The sequence below is a fragment of the Poecilia mexicana genome, unplaced genomic scaffold (assembly GCF_051168715.1).
Source record: "Poecilia mexicana isolate PSO_F unplaced genomic scaffold, ASM5116871v1 scaffold_21, whole genome shotgun sequence".
NCBI lineage: Eukaryota > Metazoa > Chordata > Actinopteri > Cyprinodontiformes > Poeciliidae > Poecilia > Poecilia mexicana.
Window position 1 is genome coordinate 2,558,842 of NW_028263390.1, and position 25,966 is coordinate 2,584,807.

Genomic DNA, 25,966 nt, shown 5'->3' on the forward strand with positions numbered 1-25,966 from the left:
AAAAAGATATTCACCAGGTTTTAAAATTAGGCAATTCCAAATTATCAATAACATAATACGTTAGCTAATAATAATTAAATAATAATCATCATGATAATAATAATGGATATAACAAAGTTGGAGTCCATCATTCTAGAGAACGACATATAGTTGATAGTTATCCTATGAATGTTTGTCTGAGCATTCACCTCAATGATCCATCCATCCATCCACCCATTCACTGTATCTTTAATTTATGTTGTTAGTGTTGCCGTTTTGTGATAAGGGAGAGGTTGAATGACATTACATAAAAATAGAAGAATGCCTTTACTGCATATTTTAAGCATATAGCACATAAATATCTGATGATCAGGCATTTGAGTTGTGTGTTTTACATGGGGATTCATGTGGTAAAATGTGAACCACTTAGGAAACGCTCACAGAAACGTGGTTTTCATGTGAATCATCTTTCCATGCGTGTACAAAAAGAAAAAAAATTATCTGATGTAATTAATCTTAAGTATCATGTTTTCATTCACCCTCAGCAGAATGTCATAATTCACAGAAATAAAAACTTGAAAACATGAATCTACATGAAATTAAGTTATGTAATCTGTTTCACTAGTTGGATGGAGTTAATTAAATAAACACATTTTCAATAATATTCTAATTTACTGAATATGACTGTTTATGATGAAATAGAATGAAGCTCAGAGCCCAGTGTTTTCATGCCATACAAAGTGAGACAGACAGAAATAAAGCAAGAAGTCAAGAAAATAATGAAAATCTTTTTTACTTTGTAAAACACTGATATGTGACAGTGCTTACCACTGTAGTTTAACAGTAAAACCCAAGCACAGCACTGTTGGTGTAGGTGACTCATGTTTGGATACATTTTGAATTTGTAGTCACAGAACATTAAAAAAATGAATTTAAGACAAAAATATACAAAACTCAGGCAAATACAGTGAAGAACAGCCAAATTCATATGTGCAGATATACTGCATAAGGCCAGTGGTCAGATTCAGGATTAGTAAACAGCAAAATGCCTAAAGTATTGTGGCTGATGAGAGCCCAGCATGACAGGTAGACTTCTAAGAGACAGAAAGCACTTCCAAAGAATTTACCTCTATAACAATATGTCTTTTTGACACATGTTGTTTTAAAGCTTTTATGTAAAATCAGCTAAACAAAATGTGAAAATAAGATATAAGCAGCATAATAAAAGATTTAAACTTTGATGGCAAAAAGCTGCAGCATTTAAGCCAGGCAAAAGCTCCATTCGGATAATGGTGCAATAAGCTAAGTGTATAGTAAAAAGTCAGTTTTATTCAAAATATCTCTCTAGTTAGTAAACACCCATAAACGTCTCTCACTTCTTGTATTAAATAAAGGTTTCTCTGGCTTTGTGCAGAAAGTGCTTCACAGCTCCGAGCTGCGGGGAGTTCGGACTCAGCTCTGTCTTCACTCACTTCCTGCTCCGCTGCGGGGCAGCCACGTTGCTCCAGGAAACTCGACATGGGGCCTGGCACTACCAGCAGGTAGACCTCACAGAGTGGGATGACAGCAGACAAACAGGACAAACGCACTCTCAGATAAACTCACTTCATCACATTTTGGTCTTCAGCGAACAAGGTAAAGGCTGCAGGTGAATGCTGACTGATTATGGCATTAAATTCCAACAAAAACAAGACACAAATAAATACAAGACTTTTTTTCCCCTATATATTACTGGACCTTATGCAAAGTTACTGATTAACTGGGCCTGGATCTCCTGATGGTCATATAGTTAATGTTTAAGTTCCAGATCCATTCAAAAGTGAAGGCATCTAAAATGATAAGATACTAGAGGTAAATAAGTAATAGCATTTTTACCAACTCATCATCTAGTTCGACTTTATGGGGTGTAAAATTATTTGATCCTCCATCCAAGCAGGTGATCTGTGGGATGTTTTGGCAGGAGTTTTATGACCTGGACTTTGTGTTTTGTTTTGTTTTTTTATTGCATGTAAATTATTGGGATTTTGTGGCAGCAGACTACTACAAAGCAGTGCGTAATTGCAAGATGGAGAGAAAATGATACGAGGCTTTTAAAATGTTATGACATATTAAGATCTGAATTCTCATTTAGTCTAATCTGGAATTTGCCAAATGAGATACAGCAAACGTTTTGGAAAGTGCAGTGCACCTCACCCTGAAAGCACCGCCCCCACAGTGGAACATGGTGGTGGCTGAATAATGCTGTGGGGACACTTTTGTGTTGGTCTGACGCATAAACTCCCAAGTAAATATGTTGAAGGCCATGTTTGCTGTATGACGTGGAGAAGTTGAAATAGTACGACAACTTTAGTGAGGTGCTTTTGGGTTTTGAACCTTTGCCTAAATCACAGCAAAAAAACCCAAAAAACAATAATCGATACATTAGGTTATGTTAAGGCATGTAGAGAAAGATGAAGGCAACACTTTCATTCTGAATCACTATTCAATTCATAACAGTGAAGCAAGATGTAGCATTGTTAAAGGAATAGTTCAACATTTAGGAAGCAAAAAATGTCTTAATTGCTCACATTTAACACTGTGAAAATTCCTGAGTTAGTTAAATTCTGGTTATGTAGCATTTGGCAAACAGCTTTCTCCAGTTTCCTGCTTTGTTTACATCTGTTAAAAATATACTTTAAAAAAAATCATAACTTCATTTTAAAACTCTGAAATGCAAACTAAAAGGGACGGATGGCAATACTCCTGTTTTGGTTTGTGCTGTTAAAACCACTACCATCACCAGTCTGAAATAGAAACAGGAATTTCAAGAGCAGCTTAAATAGAAATGTTCGAGTGTCCTCACAGTTTCAATCACAAATTAACACAAACCTTCAAGATTTCTCAACAAATGTCCCTTTCAGAAACTAATGACCCTGTTTTTGCAGCTCCTGCAAACTTTAAGACACAGAAACATGGATGGATTACATCCATGGAATTACATGGAATTCCATGGAATTGAAAATAACCCATGGCATGGATAACTTGTACATCTGGGAAGCCCCAATTCCAATGAAGTTGGGAGGCTGTGTAAAACGTAACAGAATACAACGATTTGCAAATCTTTTGCAACCAAAATTCACTTGAATTCACAACAAAGATATTTAATGTTCAACAGTGTTTTTGTAAATATTTACTTATTTGGAATTTGTTTCCTGCAAAAATGTTCCAAAAAACATTTGGACAAGGGGCAGCAAAAGATTAGGAAAGTTATGCATCCTCAAAAAAAAATTTCATTCGGAACATTTCACAGGTGAATAAGTTAGTTTGAAACACGTGAGAGTCGTGATGACCCAGGCATTCATAAGCATTTTTGAACAACTACATGAGCAAATAGTCCAACAGTTTAGGAACAACATTCCTCAACGTACAATTGCAAGAAATTTAGGGATTTCAACATCTACTATCCATAATATTATCAAAAGATTCAGAGAATCTGGAGAAATCTCTGCAAGAAAGCGGCAAGGCCAAAAACCAACATTGAATATCCGTGACCTTTGACCCCTCCTGCTCCACTACACTAAAAACTGACATAATTTGGTAATTGATATTACCACATGGGCTCAGGAACACTTCAGAAAACCATGGTCTGTGTACACAGCTCATCGCTACATTACAGGTAAAACTCTACCACGCCAAGCTAAAGCGACGACATGCTTTATTATTTATTTTACATTATATTTAGAATTCCTAATTGCACTTTCTGAACCATTTGAAAGGCTCGTTGCAGTTTATTTTTAAATGTTTGACCAAAGTAGTCAACCTGTTTTTTTGTCAGTTTCAGTTTATTTATTATTTATTTTTCATTGGCTTTTCTACTCCTAATTACACTGACTGAACAAATGAAAGTTGTTTTTTTACATGTTGACCAAGCTTGTGAAGCAACCGGTGTATGTAAGTTTGCTGTGCTGGTGAAGAGTTATCATATAAATTTGTAATTCAGTACATTTATGTTTTCTGTATCTGATCTTTGTCAGCTGATACTAAACCTCAGATTTCTGTATGGGAATTGAAAATAACCCATGGCATGGATAACTTGCACATCTGTGAAGGCACCATTGATGCTGAGAGCTATAGATAGGTTTTGAAGCAACATGTAGTACCGTCCAAGCTACATCTTTTTCAGGGACGTCCCTGGTTGTTCCAGCTAGACAACACCGAGCCACATTCTGCAGGTGTTACTGCTTCATTCAAACTGTCCCAACTTTTTTGAAATGGGTTGAACAAATCAAATTGCAAATAAGTGAATATTTGCAAAAAACAACAGTTTATCTGTTTGATCAATAAATATCTTGTCTTTGTAGTGAACTCAATTGAATATAGGTTGAATAGAATTTGTACATCATTATATTCTGTTTTTCTATGTTTTACCCAACTTTACTGAAACTAGGGTTGTGGTTAAGAAGAAATCTTTGAAGCTGATTCATCCGTAAAACAAAGCTAAAAGCAAGCTAAACGTAAACATGTTTAATCCTGTAAATGCTTCTTTTGAGCTATATGGCTATGGCTACAGCTACAGCTACAACAGGTTAAGCTGCAAGATAAAACTTCTGTGTTTTGGTAAAGACACTGAGAACTGAAAGAGCAGCATTATAGTGAGGTCTACTGTCTGGAAGGAGATCAGGATCACGTCTATCTTGGAATTAGTTCAAACACTTTACCTTTGATATGTTGCATTGCATTGGAATTCCATCATACTGAAGGCTAAAAAAACAAAACAAAGGAACAGCATTTTAACACTGCCGATCAGCACTGACCCCAGGCTGACCTAATGATTGTCTCTTTCAGTTTGTTTTGGGGGAGGCGGGCAGTGGAAAGGCCTTAAAGGACAGAATCTCCTCTTTTGTTCTTTGCATCTTCCTGAGCCTTCTCAAGCTCTATCATCTTCTGGCTGACATCTTGCTCCTTGCTCAGGCCCTCCTTCTTTTGCTTCCTCCTGTTCCTGGCCTCCACCCATGGTATAAGACACAACACGATCCCCCCAATGATCGGGGGGATGCCTGCCAGGTAGAAGGCCATGTCGTAGCTGCCCAGTTTGTCCCTCAGGAACCCTGCAAAACAAAACAGGAGGTTACACAGATGGAAAGATGGCAGCAAATTTAGCCTCAAATGGCAAAGTGGAAATTGAAATGAGAGGAAAGACAATTTAACAATCACCCTGGTGTACACATTAGCCTTCTTGCTTTCTTCTATGCTACAGTTAGTTCCCCACAGAGGAGCCTGCTGTGAATGCTCAGACTAGTTAGAGTGGCCACCGATGACAGTAGATTAACAGTTTTCCTGTATAGTAAGTTTCCCCTCCCCCGCACACACACACAGAAACAAGCCTGAGACCCTCCTCCTGGCTCTGATTGGTTGTTTCTCAGCAGGAAGATTTCTCCAGATCGCAGTAGAACCCCAGGGATGAGGCAGAGGAGTTTGATATTTCACTCTCTCTTATAACAATGTCTTTTTTTTTTGTATTATATCAATCTAAATAACAACAACTCTAATAATCAATTTGCATATACAGGCTGCAATTGCCTTGCAACAAAAAGGTCCTGGGTTCTATTAATGGTCTGGGGTCTTTCTGCATGGAGCTTGCATGTTCTCCCTGTGCATGTGTGGGTTCTCTCTGGGTACTCCAGCTTTCTCCCACGGTTAATTGGTCTCTCTAAATTCTCCCCAGGTGTGAGTGTGTGTGTACATGGTTGTGTGTCCTGTCTGTCTCTGTGTTGCCCTGCGACAGACTGGCGACCTGTCCAGGGTGACCCCGCCTCTCGCCTGGAACATTAGCTGGAGATAGGCACCAGCAACCCTCCCAACCCCACTAGGGACAAGGGTCTACAGAAAATGGATGGATACACACACACACACACACACACACACACACACACACACACACACACACACACACACACACACACACACACACACACACATATTATGGTTTATAGACTTCGCGGGGTCCGAAAGTAGAATGGTGAGTTGCGGGGCCCACCCTTTCTAGACGTCCTAGATCTATGAAAAAAATCAGGCACACGCACACACACGCACACACACTCATAGGTCAGGTCTTTACATACAGTAAGAATCTCATACCGCTCAATAGAATTTCCAAAAATCTGAACTAAGACTCAAAGGCGCTATTCCTCTTAGGAATCCTCACTGTCATTCTCATATCTTTTCTTAATAACAGAATTATGAAACGACTTTCAGAACCATTCAGGGTTCTGAACTGAACCGCCAGAGTAATGATGAGAACATCCAGCGCTGTTCTCAGATTGAAAATACAAAAAGAAGAACCTCTTTGTATTGCAGGAATAAGTGGTGGTTTATAACAGCGTTTTTCAATGCCACCAAGGGGCGCTATAGGGCAGCCTCAGAAAGTTGGAGGGAAGATGAGAAAAAAAATGGGGGAAGAAAATAGAGTCCATTACAGTTTTAAATCAGAAATTTAAATTGTTTTTATAAATGTAATCTGCTTTTCAATCATTATTATAAAACATAAGTTACAATAACTAATTCAAGATGGAGATAGAAGATAGAAATTGTCGTTATCGTCCCAATAACGATGATTCAGGTGTAGAACCCAGGCTCCAAACAAAAACCATAAGCATCTGTGATGCTGAACGGTAACATTATTCTTCTTTTGCAAAAAACATTTTGATATATTCTGTAAGATTTACTTATACTTTGTGTACAATTCATGTTGACTGGAATGACTGGTGTGGAATTGTTCTTTTACACTTTGACAACTCCTCAGGACATGACTTGCATTAAAGGTGCTATTTGAAGAAGGTACCTAAAAATGTTATTTGCACTTTATAAACTAGGTTAAAATCCTGTCTTTTTGGGGGAATGTCATAAGCAACAAATTCAACTTGTTTTTTTTTTTTTTTTTGTTAGACCATGTTACAGCAAATATAAGCTTAAAAAATTCACAACTTTCACCAAAGCTTTTTGAAGAACGTGTCAGAAAAGCCGTAATTTTAGGCTGCAACAATCACAAAAAACATAGCAACACTCTGGAGGGACTGATCAGTCTTCTACATAAGGCCAGGTTGATTTGAATAACTGCATTTTTTTTAATTATTGATGATTTTTATTATCTGATATTAACATTTGTTTAATGATCTGAGATGTGACAAAAACTGAATAGAACTACTTTTCCACTGTAACTATCTGTGTAACAGCCTTCGGGTTTAGAACAACCAAGGTGGAATAGACACTAGATGGTGGAACAGGCCTAAAAATAAGTGACAAGTATCTCAGTGCTCTATAAGCAGCCTGGTAACTGAGCTGCATTAGATTGCTGCACTAATTCTCTCTGGCTGACAGGGAAAAGCAATCTATTTCCAGAGGAGTGAGGGGAGTCCCAACATAACACCAAAGATGTTAAAAGTGCATCCGCATCAGCGGGGCAACTACTTCAAAGACAAGCAAAAAATCATAAATCACTTAATTTCTGATTTTAGCTTGTCTCTTAAAAAAGCATGTCCTCAATTCATCCTGTCTTTCTATTTTACCTGCAATCGGGGGACCTGCAACCATGGGAATGGACATCAGGCCGAGCAGGAAGCCGATAGCCTGGGAGACATCTTTGGCTCCGACCAGCTCGAAGGCGATGGGCGCCATGATGCAGATGAAACAGCCGTCAAAAAGCCCCATCAGCAGGCACACGGCGATCAGCCCTCCAAAGATGTTGCACAGCGGGATCATCATGGACATGACGCCAATGACAAAGAACGAAAGGACCTGCAGCAGGAGATTGTTTCACACTTACAAATTCAGGGCAAACGAATTTTGTATCACCTGAAACTGGCTGTCTTCAATTCATGATAGCTTATTCTCATAAATCTACACGTCTTTTGAATGTCTTTTTGCTCTTCTTTTCTTCATTTTTAAGATCTTACTGCATGGTCATGATCATGACGCCTTCTCTCTGAGGCCTCACCTGCAAGAACACTTTGTTGGATCCCTTCACAAAGTCCGCCACGCTGCCGAAGATAAACCGGCCCAGGCAGGACGTGATGCCGATGCACAGCAGCAGGATCTCTTTGTTTACGTTTGGTCCAAAGCGCTCCTGCACGTGTTTCATCTGAGCATGACAGGTGGAACAGATGAGAATGACATATTTACATTCAAAAAACTCAATCAGAGTCAAAACACGGGTCTTCAAAGTGCGGCCCAGGGGCCATTAGCGGCCCATTGACTAATGACAAATCAGACAATCAGTTTGAGAACCATGCAGGCAGCTCAGAGCTCTGTGCTTTGGTCCTGCAGTTCAGCTTTTTCTATATTTCTAAAGCATAGAAACTATTGTTTTCTTAAAAAAGGTTAACCGAATCAGTGGTGGATGGAAGAAGCTGGAAATCCCAATTTTCCATCTGCTTAGGATGATAAGTGTTGTAGGATTTCTGATTGGTTGTATCCAGCCATTTGGATTATTTATAATTTTTCTTTTCTCTTTCTCTCTTTCTACTAAAAACTGGCTGATAAAAGTCTTCAGTCTGGTGATTTGCTCTCAAAAAAGAAAATTGTTCTTTTTTTGAAGGACAATTTTATTCATTATACATTTTATGTTTTATTTATTTATGTTGTTTTGTTTATTTTGGATATTTAAAATATCTTCTAGTTGCGGTGTTAAATGTTCATTAAAACTGAAAGTTTATTGATCTTTGAGAATGTGTTCTTGCACTTTTATGTATTTGCATTATATTACTTGAAAATCATCTCAAAACAACAATATTATCATTTATCACGATAAATTTCTAGGACTATCCATCGTCCAGTGAAATTTGTTATTGTGACAGGCCTGGTAATGGGACAAAAAATTAAGATTAGGAATTTTGTAGGTAGAATAAAAAAAATAAATTCTATAAAAATCTGTGGGTTCTGCAGACAGAAGGTGTCTTTGAAATCTAAGAGATTTGGAGACATGTTGCAAATAAGAACACACAAGTCAAGACTTGGAGTGCTGGCAGACTCCTACCAGAGAATAACTGCTGAAACAGAATTAAATATTCTTCAACAAAGTATTCAGCCAGATTTGTTTCATCACCTACATCATACAATCACACATAAATGTCACATTAAAAAAGAAACCGGTTTTTAAGTGATTTCTCATGCTGTCGTCTGGTGTGTAGACTCTTGAGGTCCACTACTACACACTGCTGGACCATAAAAAACAAGTAGTGCTGATGTTTCTGTTGCAGAAAAATTAGTGCAGTCATGTTCTCTCTACTGTTTAAGAGTCAGATAGTGAGCTGCCAGCTACTTCTACCTCCAGGCACGCACCAGCAGTCCAGCTCAAAGAGCCCGTCTGTCTGCAGCCCTCTGCAGGTCTCACATCCGTCTGCAACGACCTCCGGCTGACTTATTGTCTCCATCAACGTACAACAAGATGCTCTGTGTTCGCAGCTTTCCTGCTCAGAGACAGCTACATGCTGCAGACCTAACGGGATGCTCAGTGGGGAAGTGTTCGTGTGCGTGCGTGCATGCGTGCGTGCGTGTGTGTGTGTGCGTGTGTGTGTGTGCATGTGTGTGTGTGTGTATGCATACTTTGCATGCATCAGCAGAGTAACTCATGATACATAAACTATTCTGAGACTGAAGCCCAGAGGGAGGAATCAGACAAAGACAGCAGATGTGTCCGACATTCCAACTGGATGGATGGTTTATTGGTTTCGGTCTTTGCCATTTTATTCTGAAAGTTCTCTTTCACTTATGTACTTTTCTTCATTCACTGAATAGAATTAGAAATTCCTCTCCTCTCATATAAAGCTGTTAATAATTAACCCCCAATGTTCCCAACGCAGCCCTCGGCTCTCAGACTGCAGGTTTAGTGATTTCTAGAGATTTCTTTTAAACTTGAACATGATGCAGATCTTTCATAGTTACAAAAGCTCAGGTAATCATTGATCACTTTCCTCACGCTGCTATTTTCTCCGTCTGCTCTCCTACTGTCTGCAGTTTATGTCAAACATGTCCGTTCCACATCATTTACAAGCTGCTTTGCACATTTTGTTTGCTTAATGTCTCCTTCAGCACATTCACCGGTATGCTTATTTATTTGACAGTTATTCTTAGTTGTTTGACTTCTTTTTAAAGGTTAAAAATAAGTATTTTTTCTTGCTTCCTTTTTTCTTCTGTTTCTTGTTTCAAGTAGGTAAAATTAAAAAAAACAATCATTACTCATATTCACCGATATTAAACATCAATATTGTTATACATTTTTCAGCCATATCAGCCGGCCTTAGTTCAGCCCTTCAGTACGAAGCAAAGCGTAGAACAGAGGGCTGGTTTTTACCAGGCTACTAAATAATTAAACTGAATGGAATTTCAAATGGAAATTTATTTGCTTGGGATGCAAGTCACCCATGTTTCAAATTTTGGCCCCTTGTATGTTTGAACTTAACATCCCTGCTCTAACAGCACCAGGAGGTGTTTCACATCACTAGTATTTCCTTTTTTTTTGCAAATTTTTATTAAAATTTACCAAAAAAATACATACAGGTTTTGTTTTACTTCTCAGCTCTCATTCTTTGTTTATGTGACTTGAATTTCTCAGTACAGTTAAAAATGTTTTAACTTTTAACGGTTAAAACACTTTTTAACAGTGTCTAAAAAGCCTCATCCGGAGCCATATTGTAATGCTACCAAACTCTGTGAGGTGCCAGTGACTTCACTGAGATTAGGTAGGAGAAGTGGTTAGCATGAGCACTATTGGTCATGGACTCAACAGGTCTAGTCTGACGGAAGAGAATCCCGAGGAAAGTCAACGTAGAATGAAACAACAATGACACCAAATACTATTAAAAACAGCATGTAGCATTCTGTTATCAAAAACTTGATGGCAATTTATCCTTCCTGATCCCACAATTTAATTGCAGCTTCTGCCAGAACATCTGTACAGGAAGGTCATGGGAGCAGGAGCTAGCCCACAACTTGTTTTCTTCAGACACAGGAATAATGCATCAGCTCAGATGCATTTCTAATGTGATCATTTGTGTTAGGTTTCCCAAGTGACCCTCAACCTTCTTCCTCTCTCAAACTTGTCTTTTTTTTTTTGTCTCCCAGGCGTACTGCATGAACCTGACACTGCGAGTCATTCCATTAGTTCAGTAAAATCAATTGTGCGACAGAAGGATTAGCTCATTCTTCCCTTTTTACAGACAATCTGCACTGACACTTAAAGCAACCAGACCCACCCATACATACACTACACACAGATGATGCCTGGCAGCCCTCTCTTTCCTGTAGCTAACAAAGTGCCATGTGACTGGTGGGATTTTTCTTCTCAAGGTGACAAAGAGACTGTGGCTCTTTCTGAGAGTACAGGGGATGAACGGCTGATGTGGCTACAAGACCAGCGTTGGTGCTGAGGCCGCAGCTTCGCCCCAGTGGCGACCCAGTCTGAGTAGCCGACACTGGAGAAGTGTTGTGAAAACACAGCTGATCTCCTTCGAATAACAAAGTCTTCGTGTCCAAATAAACAGAACCCCCTGCCCTGAGGCTCTCCAGAACGTCCAGGCCCTTCTCCTTCATGGCCCTCCTGAGAGTGTGTTTACTTCAAGTCAGCGTGTTTCTTCTTCAAGCAGAGATAAAATAATCACTTACGACTAACAGTAGATCATAGGACTGAGGTATCAATACGTTTGACTCCATTCATCAGTCAAATACTCTTTCAAAACAATTCAAGGCTCTAAACAGACTTCAGATGACAAGACTTGTTGTAAAGGTTTGCATTTCCATTAACCATAACATTGAAATTATGAAAATAAATTTGCTTGCTGGGAACATGTAAATTATGATAAAGTTCAACATTTCAGCTAAAAAAAAGTGCATTACAAATTAAGTTATTTTCAGCTCTATGAAAATAGACATATTTCACAAAACTGCAAAGGAAACACTTTTTTCCACATCACACAAGCGACGTCATCAACAGCCAAATATTACTACTGGCAAAAATCACAAAGAAGACGACAGGAAGTAGTAGGAGGATGATGGTTTGTCTTTGTTTTTTTCAGACAATATGCAGCTGGTTCCACCAGAGCTCTCACAGCATCTCACAGCCTATAAAATGTTGAGTTTGTCATTAAAATGTATTAAATCTTTAGTTCTTCTGTAAAATTACTGTCTATAATTTCCCCAAATCACTGTATACGTAGCTAGTAGCAATCACAAGCATGTTAGGAAAAAGAAGGAAGCATGCATACATGAAGCGATGGAGATACATTTGGCTGAGGTGTTAACTGGTTTGTGTTAATACAATGGCTGCATATGAAAATTTGGGCTGATATCGATGTCAACACTACAAGGCAACAGAACTTACCAGATGGACATAGGGTACATAATACCCATAAAGAGCAGCAGGTATTCCGAAGGCCCAAATACGATATCCCACAGACTTCCAGATGTTCATGTTGAAGAGCCGACTCAGTCGGAATCCTGTTTGGGTCATGGCGGGTTTGGCTGGCAGCAGGGGCTTGTAGGTAAAGCCTGCTAATATCAGTACAAACATGAGAATGCATAAAACACGCAGAGTGTTTTGCAGGCCCACTTCATCCAGCAGCTTTGACAGAATGAAGGGCAAAGTGACGGTGAAGACGCCGCTGCCGGCCGTCACAATGCCGTTCACCAGGCCCAGGCGCTTCTTAAAGTAGTGACCCAGGATGACCAGGCTGGGCTGGTAGGCAAAGGAGCAGCCGCAGGCGAACACGATGCCATACGTGAAATACATCACATCAAGGCTCCTGTGGGGTAAGACAGACAAAAGACAACTCAAAGGAAAGCAGTATGCGTCAGCCCTGAAGCTGTTGTCTCCCACCTTATCATGGTGTATTTAAAAACATGCCTTGGGTTTGACCTGGCCTTCCCAGTGGGAGTCCAACTGGCGGTGGAAACCCTGTCCTGAATACATGGAATTTAAAACAGCGCACCAAACCACACCGCACCAACCCATGCCGCTCCACTTAGTGGAAACTAGGCAATAGTCTGACACTAACAGGATCTTGTTACTAGTTCCTGCTCACCAGTTTGTTTGTTTTTGTGTACGTCATAGTAGGACATTTTCTAAAGGGTTACTAATCATTACATGCATTCCTTCTCCATAATGATATGTACCAAACAAAAACAGTTGTTTATTGAACAGGACCAAACTGAGCTTTATTTCAATTTATTTGCATTTTAGATATAATACATGGCTTAGATTAATCCAAATGCTCATTTTGCCAAACACATTAGGTTGAACAGAAATAACACAAAAAAGATTCATTTTTCTGATTGTACTGTAATGAGGTGTCAGGATATGTCAAGTGCTGAACTTCAAATAGATTTTATTATCCAGATTGGGGTAAAAAGATCAGCGTTCTGGCCTTTGAAAATAACTTGGCACTAGTAGAGTTACCTGCCCAATGCACTGTCCTGTGCAGAAGTTGGCTGCCAGCCTACCCATGGTCTTGTGAAAGCCTCTTTAAAAAGTCACCTGATAAGCAGTAATTCAGCAGTTTTATTACTTATTCAGTCCACCTAAAATTGATAACACTGCAGCTTTGTTGCCTCACGTGCAGATGAGCATGAGTTCTTAGGAAATGATTTACAGTGTTAGTGCAAAGATACCAAGCTACAGAAAGGGACATCTAAAAGCAGGAAATTTATTGAACTGATATAAAATGGAGTAATATTTGTACATTTCCCTGTTTTTGTTCATCCTAACTTCATCCGGTCACATTAGAAAACTGGCAGAGGCCGGCTAAGAGAACGTTATACAATGTTAATTTTACAGAGATGTGTACAACCCATTAGTACTGAATATGTGACTTTGATTACATATCCAGTTACCTAAAAAAAAACTATTTATACACAACTGTTGCACCTTCTGCTTGCTAAAATCACAACGTTCCATATATCTTAATGAGACCAATACAAAATAATGTAGAGCTGTCAGGCAGAATGAAAATTATCATTAAGTTTTCATTCGTAATCTGCCCCTCACACTGCAAAATAAACACCCACATCACCGTCTCAAAGTGATGATAAACTTCATAACTTCCTTACTTGACGAAGGAGCTGGCCAGGAGACCAACCAGGCCGACAGCAGCGCCACCTACTGCAGTAATCCTGCAGCCGAAGATGTCTGTGAAGATGCTGACGATGGGAGAGCAGAAGAAGATCATCCCCATGGAGAGGGAGCCCACAAATGCTGTAAGAGGCACACACGGAGCAAATATGAATAAATCATATTCCCAAAAGGTGAAAGGCAAAAAATACATATATAAGTAAGTAAAGTAAAATTATGTTTTTTATTTTTGTATCCTAACAAACACAGAAATCAGAAGGAGCATTCAAATTTTTCATCTTCGATGTCAATGAATGAAGAACCTCTAAATTTGTTGCTATTCTTCAGATGTTTTTTTGTATGTGTATTATTAATAAAAGAATCTGCCATAACATTTAGGCTTATATCATTTTTAAATAAAATACTACAATGTCTGGGTTTTAAAACAAAGCTCAAGTGAGCTACGAGAGTCCTCAAAGCACACTTCCTGTTAAAGTAAGTCTCTCATTGAAGACAATTACACTATGGCAAATAAAACACCTCCCTATGGTTACCATGGTCATCCACAACACAAAAATCAACCAATTACATGGCAGAAACTTAAGACATCTAGATCTCTGTATGTAGAGAATGCTTTATGACTGCTGTCTATGGATAACACTGTCCACAGCTTAACTTCTGAACAATTTTTGGATGCTCCATAATAAGTTGTGTTGTCAACAAATAGAATTTAACTACTAAATTGAAGGGGATTTTGTTTTTATTGTTTTTGCACAACTTTTCTTATGCTTAGCTATTTTTAAAGGTGTGACTATTATACAAAAACATATTAAACTGGTGTTTTTGTCTCATTTTGTGGTAAAAAAAAGAGGATTTTTCCTTTGTCTTCAAGATACACTGGTATTTGACACACAAATCATGTTTAGTTAAACTATGTTGTTTTGTTTTAGTTTGATAGTATTGTATTTAGAAAGTATAAATCATTTTGACTTTTTAATTCTTTTTTTTCCTGTTCTGCAGGTCAAATACACAAAGAAACTCCTTAAAAATTGCTAAATATATACTTTTATTGCTTCCTTTTCATTAACTTTTTAAGTTAATTTTTTTTTATTTTAAGTATATCAGCAATGATGTTTTAAGGTGCATACTGAGTCTAGTAAAAATGACCTTTTGGAAGTTTTAGAAGAGCTGGAGCTGCCTCCATCAGAGGAAACAGCTGTACTTTTGCTGCTTGCTTGGTCAGCAGCATCATGTGAGCCTAAAGTTAAACAGCACTGAGTCATTGTGCAGCAGATCCCTCTGTAAAGACACAGGGAACGGACTTAAAGCCCTGCAGAAAGGCAAGTTCTAAACGGCGCAGAAAAGAATGATTGAAAGAGTTTCAAAATAAAACTTGTTGAATCATTTCGATCAGTTTGTATTTCTGAAAATGTACAACTCCCCCAATTTTTAAGTAAATTGGGGGGAGTCAGCAGATGGTGCATTTAGACAGAAATAACTTTTTGACCATCAAAGTGTTTCCAGTGGTACCACACAGCCTTCCAGCCTAGGATAACATGTCAAGTTGTTATTCTCAGATCTAACCTCAGTCAAATGAAACCTGGGAGAATAAAAAAAAGCAGCTGGCAGCAGGGGGGGTTTCTCATCTGCTTCATACTTGAGTAACTAGAGACCACTGTTACGGCTTCAGTGGGTCTCTGCCCTTTTTTCCTTTTAGGGTTCTGCAGACAGGTCTCTGCAGGTGATGCGTGTTGCCCTGATTGGTGTTCTGCAGCTTTAAAACTGCCAGGCATGCAGCAGTCAGGAGGCTTATCCCTCCTCTCTCCTCAGTCCCCCATTTGGTTTGGTTTGTATCTTTTGGTTGAGATTTGTTAGGTTTGTTTAAGCATTTGCTTATTTCTGGTTAATTATAGGCTTTAATCCATTTTGGTTTTTCATTTCAGGTATTCTTTTTTCAGGGTTATTTCTTTAATATAATTTAATAAATTCTACTTTCATTCAGTTACTAAATCCTTGTGTGGTCTCCTTTTAATGTTACCCCATCAAACGAGCCTGGTGGACGTAACACCACTGAGAGATTTCTGAGCTGTTGTCTGCTTGACTGATGTCTTTAATCTCTCTGAATCCTTATCTCACCCCATGTGATTAAAGAGCTCCACCTACTCAATGCTGATGGTATGAGGCTTAGCAGAAAAACACCCTAACAGGACCAAAAGAAACATGCAAAAACTCACCAGCCAATCACACGGTAGTTTTATGGGTGTTTTTGAGGCTCATTTTAAACAAATAACTGAGAAGTTAAAATGTTTGCATAGAGGACACAGAAATACTTGACTGTTTCTAGTCAGATCATCTATGTAAAACAATTTAAAGAGATTCACCTCAAAGATTGAAGAGTTAAAGTTTTCAATAAGGGTCAAGTTCATATAAAATTTACATTTTACAGCACCTATAAGAACTTTGTTAAAAGCTCTGAGAGAGAGTGCTCCAGCAGGATGTGGGGCTTTAGCTGTTCTGGGAAGAGAAAGAAGAACAAACTACAACAGGAGCTGATAGTCGTCTAAAAATCTGAAAATAGTTGTAACTGATGACGATGATTTTGTTTACATCTGTAATTTTTTCATGAAGTAAAATACAGTTTCTGACTGGATCAAAACACTCTGTCATTAAGGACATCAATCACCGAAGCATTTTCCATGTCATCATCTCAGCCTTTGTTTCAAAATGATCTGAACCTTCTCATTTGGCGGATGGTTGGGATTGCTGCCAGCCAATGAAGCACACCTAGTGCCTTGCAAAACCCCTTGAATTACTCGACAGTCTGTAAGGTGAACACCGGTCTCAGTGCTGTCTTTAACAGGATTTCCACCTCGACTGTTGGATTTAGCTCCTATCAGCTCTGACCAGCTTCCTTGTCTCTGCTCAAGAAGTGATAATCTTGCCACCACCATATTTCATTGTGAGGATGGTGTGTTCAATGTAAAGTTTCTGACACATGCAAGCAAAAAAGTTCCATATTGGCTACCTCTCATCCAGGCCAACTTGTTTTCTGTCGCTCTTTCTTGGATGGATTGTGAAAAACTTTAAACAGGGTTGGGTTTAAAGGCCATCCTTTGATTGAACAGATCTTTGTGAGATGTTCAAAGCTTTGCTTTTAGGGCCTAACTTTCCTTTGAACTTCTCCACAACATTCTCCCTGACCTGTCTGTTGTGTTCCTCAGTCTTCGTGATGCTGGTTGTCCTCTAATCAATTCCTCCTGTTTTTCATGATACCACATTCCCTGAAATTCATGCAAAATCAGCAAATCCCAGCATATTTTTGTGATGATGCATAATTGCGTTAATTGTGAATTTCTAACACATTGGCTATAAGAGACTCCCACCTGGGAGTATTTCTTACATCTACTAAACCATTTCTCAACTTTGCTTGATGTCTAGTTATTTGCTGCGTTTCAGTTGTACTCAGAACTGGGAAATTCCGACTGGGAAGACGAGACATGTTGATTTTAGAAGATACGCAAAAGTGTGTTTAAAATCAATGTTACATGTCACGCCTTTCATCAATTGGAATGGTTCCTCCCACTTTAGATATACTCGTATTTAAACATGCTGTCGCCCACTGTTCGTGCAGTTGGTTTGTGGATGAGTGTACTCTATTGGTCTGCAGTTAAAAGACATTTCCACTGATATTATTCTTGTCATTGCTACTATTTAACAAGCAAGTAACAGCCAGTTTTAGGTGGACACTGTAGGTGCACTCTGAAGGCCTAATTTGCTAATGCCAAGACAAATATTGAAGCGATGAAACCAACTTCCCAGCAGACAGAAGTCCATGTAAAAATACAAATGGGACACTTTTTATTCTGTTGCATCCCTTTGCATAATTCTGTGCTCTAGATTCCCTCTGTGATCTAATAAACTGTCAAAGCCTCCGTAAAGCTTGTCCAGACAACACACAGTCAGAAAAATACCCTGAATTTGATGGAGTTGATTTGGTTTGCTTTCATATTTGTGGAGAAAGCCTCCTTTAAGCTACATAATGTAATAAATGGCTGTGAACATGAAGAGCACAGAATGCCTCAAAGACAACAGGAAATTGCAGCTGTGTTGTGCCGGCCGTCTCGATTTAAACGCATTTACGCTTCAGACCAAAAAGAAATTCAAAAATGTAATATTAGGGTTTGCTTTGCCCCAGCAACATCTATCAGTAGCCACAGGCTCTCTCAATTGGTTGCCACGTGTGGTCTGTCTGCTAAGAGCTTTGCTGGACACTACTGTGATGTGAACCTGGTCACCCTGAAATGACGAAAGCAGCAGCAGAAGCAACCTACCTGGCATACTTCTGCTTATCAGTCTGAAAGAATGGGTTCAAAAGCCACGGAGAGGACACCTGTATGACTGTTTATCCTATTTTCTGTTTGACAGAGAAATAATATGGATCACACTCTCTCCCTTCAATACTCCTGTCCCTAACTGCGACGTCTGTCATGGCGTTTCAACGTGTTTAGGTCACGTAGTCGCAAAGGGTCCATATGTGGTGTTTGCGTCCATGCATTATGACTACAGTGTACCCATCTTCAGATGATGTTTCAAATCATCTCAAACTGGTTTCTTGAACAATAAGAATGAGTCAGATGTGCAATCCACAGATCGCAATCCAACAGAGCACCTTGGGATGTGGAGACAAACAGCCTAGATGTTCAATCAACAGATCTACAGCAATCTCTGAGGAATGTTTCTGATACAATGTTGGTTCTGTCAAAAAGAATTAAAGCAGCTCTGAAAGAAACCAGCAGTCCAACCCACTACTGCCTAGGTGTACTTAATAAAGCAGCCAAAGACTGTGCGTATTCTTTTGAGTGGGTAATAAACTGGATGTGAGTAAGCAAAAAAAATGACTGACTATATCAGGGTTATCTTAACGTTTTCATCCAGTCAATATAATTCACTTTTTCAAATTTTCAGTTGGGAAGATTAAGTGAGAACTAAAACTAAGTTTCACTTAATTTAAAATTTTACCTGCTTATTTTAAGAAGTTGGAGATTGCTTTTAGAACAGCTTTAGTAGCTTTAATCAATTGAATTCATATTTAACAAACTAAGTCACTAATATTACTTTTCTATGTACAGAAGGTGTCCCCCTTTTGAAGTAACTGGTCTAAGCTATCAAATAAGACAGATTGAAACACCCACTTAAAGGCTTTAATGGAACCTCATGTTCTCACTTAATTTGGTCAATAAAGTCAAAGGACTAAAGTAAAGGCTGATGATGTATTAAATAAAACTGATGGAAACAGCTAATGAACTGGAACACTCAGCTTATGCCACAGTGAGGTGGCAGGTGATTTTCCGACAGTTCAAATAAACAGTCCATTTTTAGACTCTTTTGATGACAGATTCTACGTGTTGGATGAAGACAAGCCTCATTTAACACCCAACACCACTTAGGACTCTGTCCCAAGTCATCAGCTCTTTCAGATGAATGAACAGCCAAAGGAGGAGAAAAAGCTTTTAAAAATTCAGAAACTTTTATGAATAGTGAGACAAAAATCACCTGGTACCATCCTGGACAGATGTATTATTGTTTTGTCATTATGTTGATAGAATCTTAAGGAGATTCTTTTGAGACCTTCCTTATCACAGCTCACTGCAATGTCGTTGGATTGAAATAAAAATTAAAAATTAATAGAAAAACCCCAGGAACCACCAAAGTAGAGAATATTACTTTATACAATAAACAGCTGGTGTAGTTTCTCAGTTCCAACCCTAAGTCCTTAAGTGGAAGGCAACTAGACTTCTGCTGGTGCTTCTTGAAGATGTTACGCCTCTCATCAAAAGGGCTTTTTCATTTCTGAACTCTTATATTAATGGGGCCATCAATCAATGGGGGTAACCTTCTAAAAAAAAACAACCTCTTGCTCTACGCTTTGCTTCTATTTTGGACCATTTCAGTGATTAAAATATGGGAAATTAATCAGCTGTGTTTGAAAGTAAAATTAGAATATGTGGAAACCACAGGCAAATTTAACACGTAATGTTCAAAGCAACACTTTTTGTCCCAGAACCTGGAAACAAGATATACAAAAATTGTTTCAATTTGCTTGTGAGTCTGAGTCATTTAAATGTGACAAAGAAACAATAGCAGATTAAATTTGTGAAAACTTTTTTACAGCATGGTTGAATACATCCAAAGGAAGCATGAGGGGGTGGATAACTTGTATCACAAATAAGACACATGCTGCTGACATGATAGTCAGGGATTTATTATAAAATTAAATTATGCTAGTTTTTAAACTTAACCATATGTACAATATTATATAAAATCATCAGCGTTTTAAAATAAGAACACTGGGTTCCAAATTGCCTATATGTTACTTTAGGTTTAATGCAAGAATCTGTTTTTTAATGAATCGCTCAGAAAAGAAAACAGATGTTAGGCAGTTCAGATAAAAAACAGGATGGAAAAGACAAGTTCTGTCTGTTCACAGTCAAATTCTTTGGTGATTTTTGAGGGGTAAGGAAGACGCTTAAAACCTGGAGAAAAACAAAACAAGATCTAGGTGAAAAATAAATCTCTTTCTGACAACTAGGGTCTTTGTTCAAATGTTTAGAAAGGGAGAAACAGGAGAGATTCCAGATGTAACCTACATGAGAAAATCCTGTTTGAGAATGACCTTTGCTCTCTGACTTTTACTCACTCTGGACCTTTGCTCTTTCTCTCTCTTCATCTTTGGTTTTGAATAGGTCTCAAAAAAGATGACACAATCATTTAGACCATCCCATCTAGGTAATTTGAATCTGCTTAGAGGTTTAGAAGGAGAGGACACACCTTCAATGCATATATTAAAATTAGGACTACACATCTTAATAAAAACCTCGACTTCACAGAAGCAAATCGAGTTGCTTTTGTTTGCAGTTGCACGAGCAGTTCCCAAAGGCGCCTTTGCTTTTTCTCTTATTTTTGTATTTTGTTAATTTTTCTACTTTTCTCAGGTAATTAATGTCTGTTTCATGGTTTCGACTTCTTGATGGTTTGAGTGTTATGCTGATCTGTTTTTCTATGCATTTAATTGTCCGAATAAAACTCTAGATATGTCTGAAGTTGAATGGTGACTGGTTGTTCTCTGTGTGATTTCCACTTTGTACATGAGGAACCCTGAATTTGGGACACTAGAGGAAAACAAACATTTTATTCCTCTAATTTAACAACAACAATGCAGGTTTTGGAAGTAAATAAAACTGCACTCAGCACACTGCTGACTCCAAGAGGAAGGTGAAAAACAGAAGCATGTATTAGCTTGTAAAGTTAAAAATCAGTAGACATGTCTTGGAGATGCTGATAGCCTTCATGCTAACTTGTTCTCATATAATTAGGTCACAATGACCAACTTATTCTCCAATTAAAACTGTCATAGTGCTGATTTAATTAGTTCATAAGTCAGCACTTAACTGAGACTGATGCCTAGCATCTTCTCTGAAGGAAGATGTGTTGATGTTACAACCAGGAGCAAAGGCAATGCACAGCAACAGTCTGACATGTTCCACACCTGCCAAGGTAAACAACAGAGGGACAGTGATCCATAAATTCACACAGAAATGGCATCATGTTTAAAACCAAAAATCAGCGGGGTTAATGGTGGACAAAACTGGGGGTTGCTAAGGCAACAACTCTTTAATGGATGACTACATGGAGTGTGAGTTATTGTTTTACAGTGTTTTCTAAGATAAGATCATCTTTGCACACTGATGTTGCAGTTATGTAAGTTATCAGCTTCAGTTTCACATTTCTGATCATATCTATTCAATATAGCATATTTGACCAGGCAACAATAAGTCCTGACCTTAGCTGAATCGGAACAGAGTCTTCAGATAGAGAATTTTAAAGTCAGTTTTGCGGGAATAGGACAAAGATTACAAGTTAAGCTAAATTTCAGCATGTAAAATTAAATTATATGGGATATTTTTTATTACATATATTTATTTATTTATTAATTTATTTATTTTCATCTATGACATCATAGCTTAAACACTGAGGGGAGTTTGTATTTAAAAGCTGGTCCAACCTGGTGAGAGGAAACATGGATCAAAGCATAATTATGTATTAGCAAGATCTAGTCAAAGTCTAGATGTAATTATCTGTGACTTGAACATTAGTGGTTATAGACGTTCTCCATTCGAGCTGATTGAGATTGAGATATTTTGCAAAGAAGAATGCGTAAATCTATTCAGCTTCTATGAGACCTGCAGCTGTAGCAACAACAAAAAGTCATTCCACAAATTACAGACTCACAGGAGCAGAATGCAAAACCTTCTGCACTTTTCAGAGGATGTGAAAGCTTCTTGTCTTGTTGCTCAACACTCCTAGCACTGAAAGAAGTGGTCAAAGTAAACGGTTTGTTCAAACTGTTGTGATTTTTCATGGCACAGCTCCACAGCTAAAGTCCAAACTCCGTCTGATTGAGGAAGTATTTGTGCTGTAGCTGCAGTCTGCTTTACTTGGTGAGCGTACCGCTGATGCTGTCCAGCTACAGAGAGAGAAAGAGAAATCCCCGATCAGGGCCTCTTGGTGCTGCAGCTCCACATCTGGGCCGCAGCGTACCGTCCATCATCCGCACCGTGTCTCGACAAAAGCAGCTGGAAGCATTTAAGAGAGCTGGCTTTGCTTGAGACGGAGGATGGAAGGGAGGAAGTCGTGGTTGTCCTTATTCGTGTTTCAAACATTTGTCTGGTACGTGTTTTCTGGCCTTGTGCTGCAGGAAGTGAAAACTCCACTCTGATGACATGGCAAATATGCTTAGGAAAGTCGCAGATTGATTCCTAGCTGATCAAAGAGCACAGATGAAAACAATTCATATGCATGCTTGGAATTACTCCGCAGTTCTGTGGCTGGAAGAAGACCAGATGAAAAACGTTAAATGGGGGTTGTGTTTCAGTGAGAGGGGCAAAGGAAGAGGGGTGGTATGCTGAATCTGGTTGCTGATTGGGGGAGATTATCATCCACCCACTTATTAAGCTCAGAATCTACAGATGGTAAAACGTAAGAGTGTAGACAGACCCCAAAGAGTTAACTCTTTATGTACAAACATGCCAGTCTGGTATTTAAATTAGAGGATACAGTAAAAAATGATTGTCTCCTCATACATCACGTCTACTTTCAAACTGAAACTTTCTTTTTGTGATCTCCCATGGCTTTATAATATATATATATATATATAAGAAATATTTTTCATAAATGCAGCTCTAATGGGTTTCTTGTATATTTACTGATCATAATTGATTTATAAAAGCAATAAAAAGGATAAAGCATCCAAGGGTGTGTGGGCTTTTTATCGCTGCTGTATTTTATTGTAGCCTGTTTTATTACCTGCAACGTGATTCCCAAAAGGCTACAAGTTAAAACCTCAGCTTAAAATTGAAGGATGACGTCTAGTAAGGCCTTTTACTGGATTTGTTTCCTATCCAGCAGATCAGATACAAGCTACACCAATGAAATCTTAGAAAAATAAGCACTGGGAATCATAAATCCTAGTAGTGCACAATCATAGGTCCAGTTCTGGATAGGGGAGAAGAGGGATTTTGATCCCCTTAAATAAGGGAGGTATACCTCCCTATAAAGAAGTATAACTTTATGTATTTAAAGGGAGTGCTGCCAAGTGCATTATTAAGTCATTAACTTTGTAGGCATCCCTTCTGCTGAAAATAGTTACTATGTTAGTGTTGCTGCTAAACAGGCAATGGTTGTTGTCCTTGTCTCTGACTATGCCTGTTCAAAATTCAGACAAGATTTGGTAACGTGACACATTGTCTGCTGGAAATCATGAAGACATTTAGCTCAATTTCTCTTACAGACATTTTATTGTGTTTTAGAAACACTTGACTTTTGTTCTGTACATCTTTGAGATTGCTGAAGCACGTCAGGATTCTTCCTTCCTAGTATTTACTCCAAGAAGCGTTTCTACGCTATCTGTGGCTAACTATAGCACAGATTAGATTTCTGGCAGCTTCTTGTAAACAAGGAAACATCAGAAGGAAACTGAGAGAGACATACAGCACTTTAAGTTAACAATACCAAACATAGAAATGATAAATGAATTAGACTTTTCTAATATATAACTCAAATTGAACACTAACACCAGAATATTTAATCTACTTTTATTTTCTGCCAACTCATTAACTCATTATTTAGTTCTAACATTTTATATACTCTAACCAAGAGAGCATAATGTCCTAAACCTTTATAATTTGATCTTACATTTTAGCACACATGTAAACTACAAGCTGGTGAAGAAGTAAAGAGTTTTATTTCTTTGCCAGAATATGACTTGATACATTTAAACAAGAACTCATATAAAACAGATGTAAAAACTTTGTAAAGTACAAAAGAAAAACAAAAGGAAAGATGAACAATGGGTTTTACAATCCTATAAAAATGTGCAATGCAATTGTTTGTCTCTTTGTAGATGTCAAAATTAAGTTGAATTTGATAAAACCCTAACTTCCATGAATAATAATAATTATATATATATATGTGTGTGTGTGTGTGTGTGTGTGTGTGTGTGTGTGTGTGTGTGTGTGTGTGTGTGTGTGTGTGTGTGTGTGTGTGTGTGTGTGTGCGTGTGTGTGTGTGCGTTTAGCATGGTGAAAGGAAGTCATGACAGTAAAACTGATGGATGAGTTGTTATATGCTGTATGTTGCAGTTGTCTGCAGACTGATTGTCCTCTCATGTAACTCTGAATCTTGTTATGTTGGATCTGTGTGTGTCTGCCTGGCGCTCTCTGTGATGTATGGTCTACTTCATGACTTTAGGATGATACAGTCATTTACTTTGAACTGTCCTGTAATTTCTCTTTTGGGTCTAACTTTAAAAATGAAATTGAAAATAAAGATGCACTTTGTAGGCATCTTTATTCTGAGAATTGTGTATAATTCTTAGAATTTAATTATTTGGTAAAGTCCTTGATGTTTACCCAGATTTCTTTTATATGGGTGAGGAGGATAAACTGCAGTATCTCTTTTAGGTATTATGTGTTTCAGTAGATTCAGAATGTTTCAAAAGCTTGGCACTTTTGAAAGAGGATGCCTGACGTTTGAAGGATGTTGATGTTAGGGTTTTTTCTGTCTGCATCTTTGAAACATTTGTTTGTGTGTCTTGTTAACCCATGAGGACATTAAGTGAGATAAAAAGCAAAAACAGAAGAAATCCATTACTAGTAAATACTTTTCTTCCCAATAACTGTGTATTAGCTGTGGGGGCATTAAGTACAGTTGAAGTCCAATACCATGCATCCACTTATTGGATGCATGGTATTGGCATCCAAAAAGTGAATACGTCACACTTGAAAAATGAAATATTTCACACATTGACATGATGGCTGTAATTTAAGATATGTCAATGCTTTAAGATTGATCTTTCATGTCTAACATTTTTAGCACAGCCAACATGCAACTTTCCAAGACTTTATCTGTAGACAACCTTCACCTGCAGCCACATGTTTCTCGCCTGAGATCAAATGCCCTGTCAAATATTAATCTCTGTATGCTTCAAACATGCTGAGCTCTGCTGGAATGATCCATCCTGGTTATTTTTGCTTTTCAATTTGCAATGCCAAGTTGGAGTCGAGGTAAATCAACAAAACACAAAGAACATCTAACACTGAGCATCCATCTCTTTACTGTAAAGCAAAACTCGACCCAGCTCACTATGGTGCTTCTCCATTACGAAACCGTGCCAGAGCTGGGACAGGAAGGCAGTGAACCAGAGGGGAAACGGGCCTTTTCCCTCCTGTTTATGTGCACTGGGTCACAGCCAGGCTTCAGTATCTCAACAGGTTTTCCCAAGCACTGATACTAAAATAATATTTTCTACCCGACTATACAGCCAAAACATCAGCTTCATATTTCTTACTTCCT

The 25,966-nt window shown here is 38.3% G+C and overlaps 1 protein-coding gene across 1 annotated transcript in view; it reads right to left on the reverse strand.

The window, feature by feature from the left end:
* Positions 1-756: 756 nt before the first annotated feature.
* slc16a10 (solute carrier family 16 member 10) overlaps positions 757-25,966 on the reverse strand; it is a 34,918-nt gene continuing 9,708 nt past the window's right edge. Inside the window, exons 2-6 of the mRNA XM_015010663.2 lie at positions 14,056-14,200; positions 12,332-12,752; positions 7,952-8,095; positions 7,524-7,752; positions 757-5,066 (exon numbers count right to left, since the gene is read on the reverse strand). Of these exons, the coding sequence (XP_014866149.1) occupies positions 4,837-5,066; positions 7,524-7,752; positions 7,952-8,095; positions 12,332-12,752; positions 14,056-14,200 (1,169 nt within the window). The 3' untranslated portion in view covers positions 757-4,836. The remainder of the gene's footprint in view (positions 5,067-7,523; positions 7,753-7,951; positions 8,096-12,331; positions 12,753-14,055; positions 14,201-25,966) is intronic.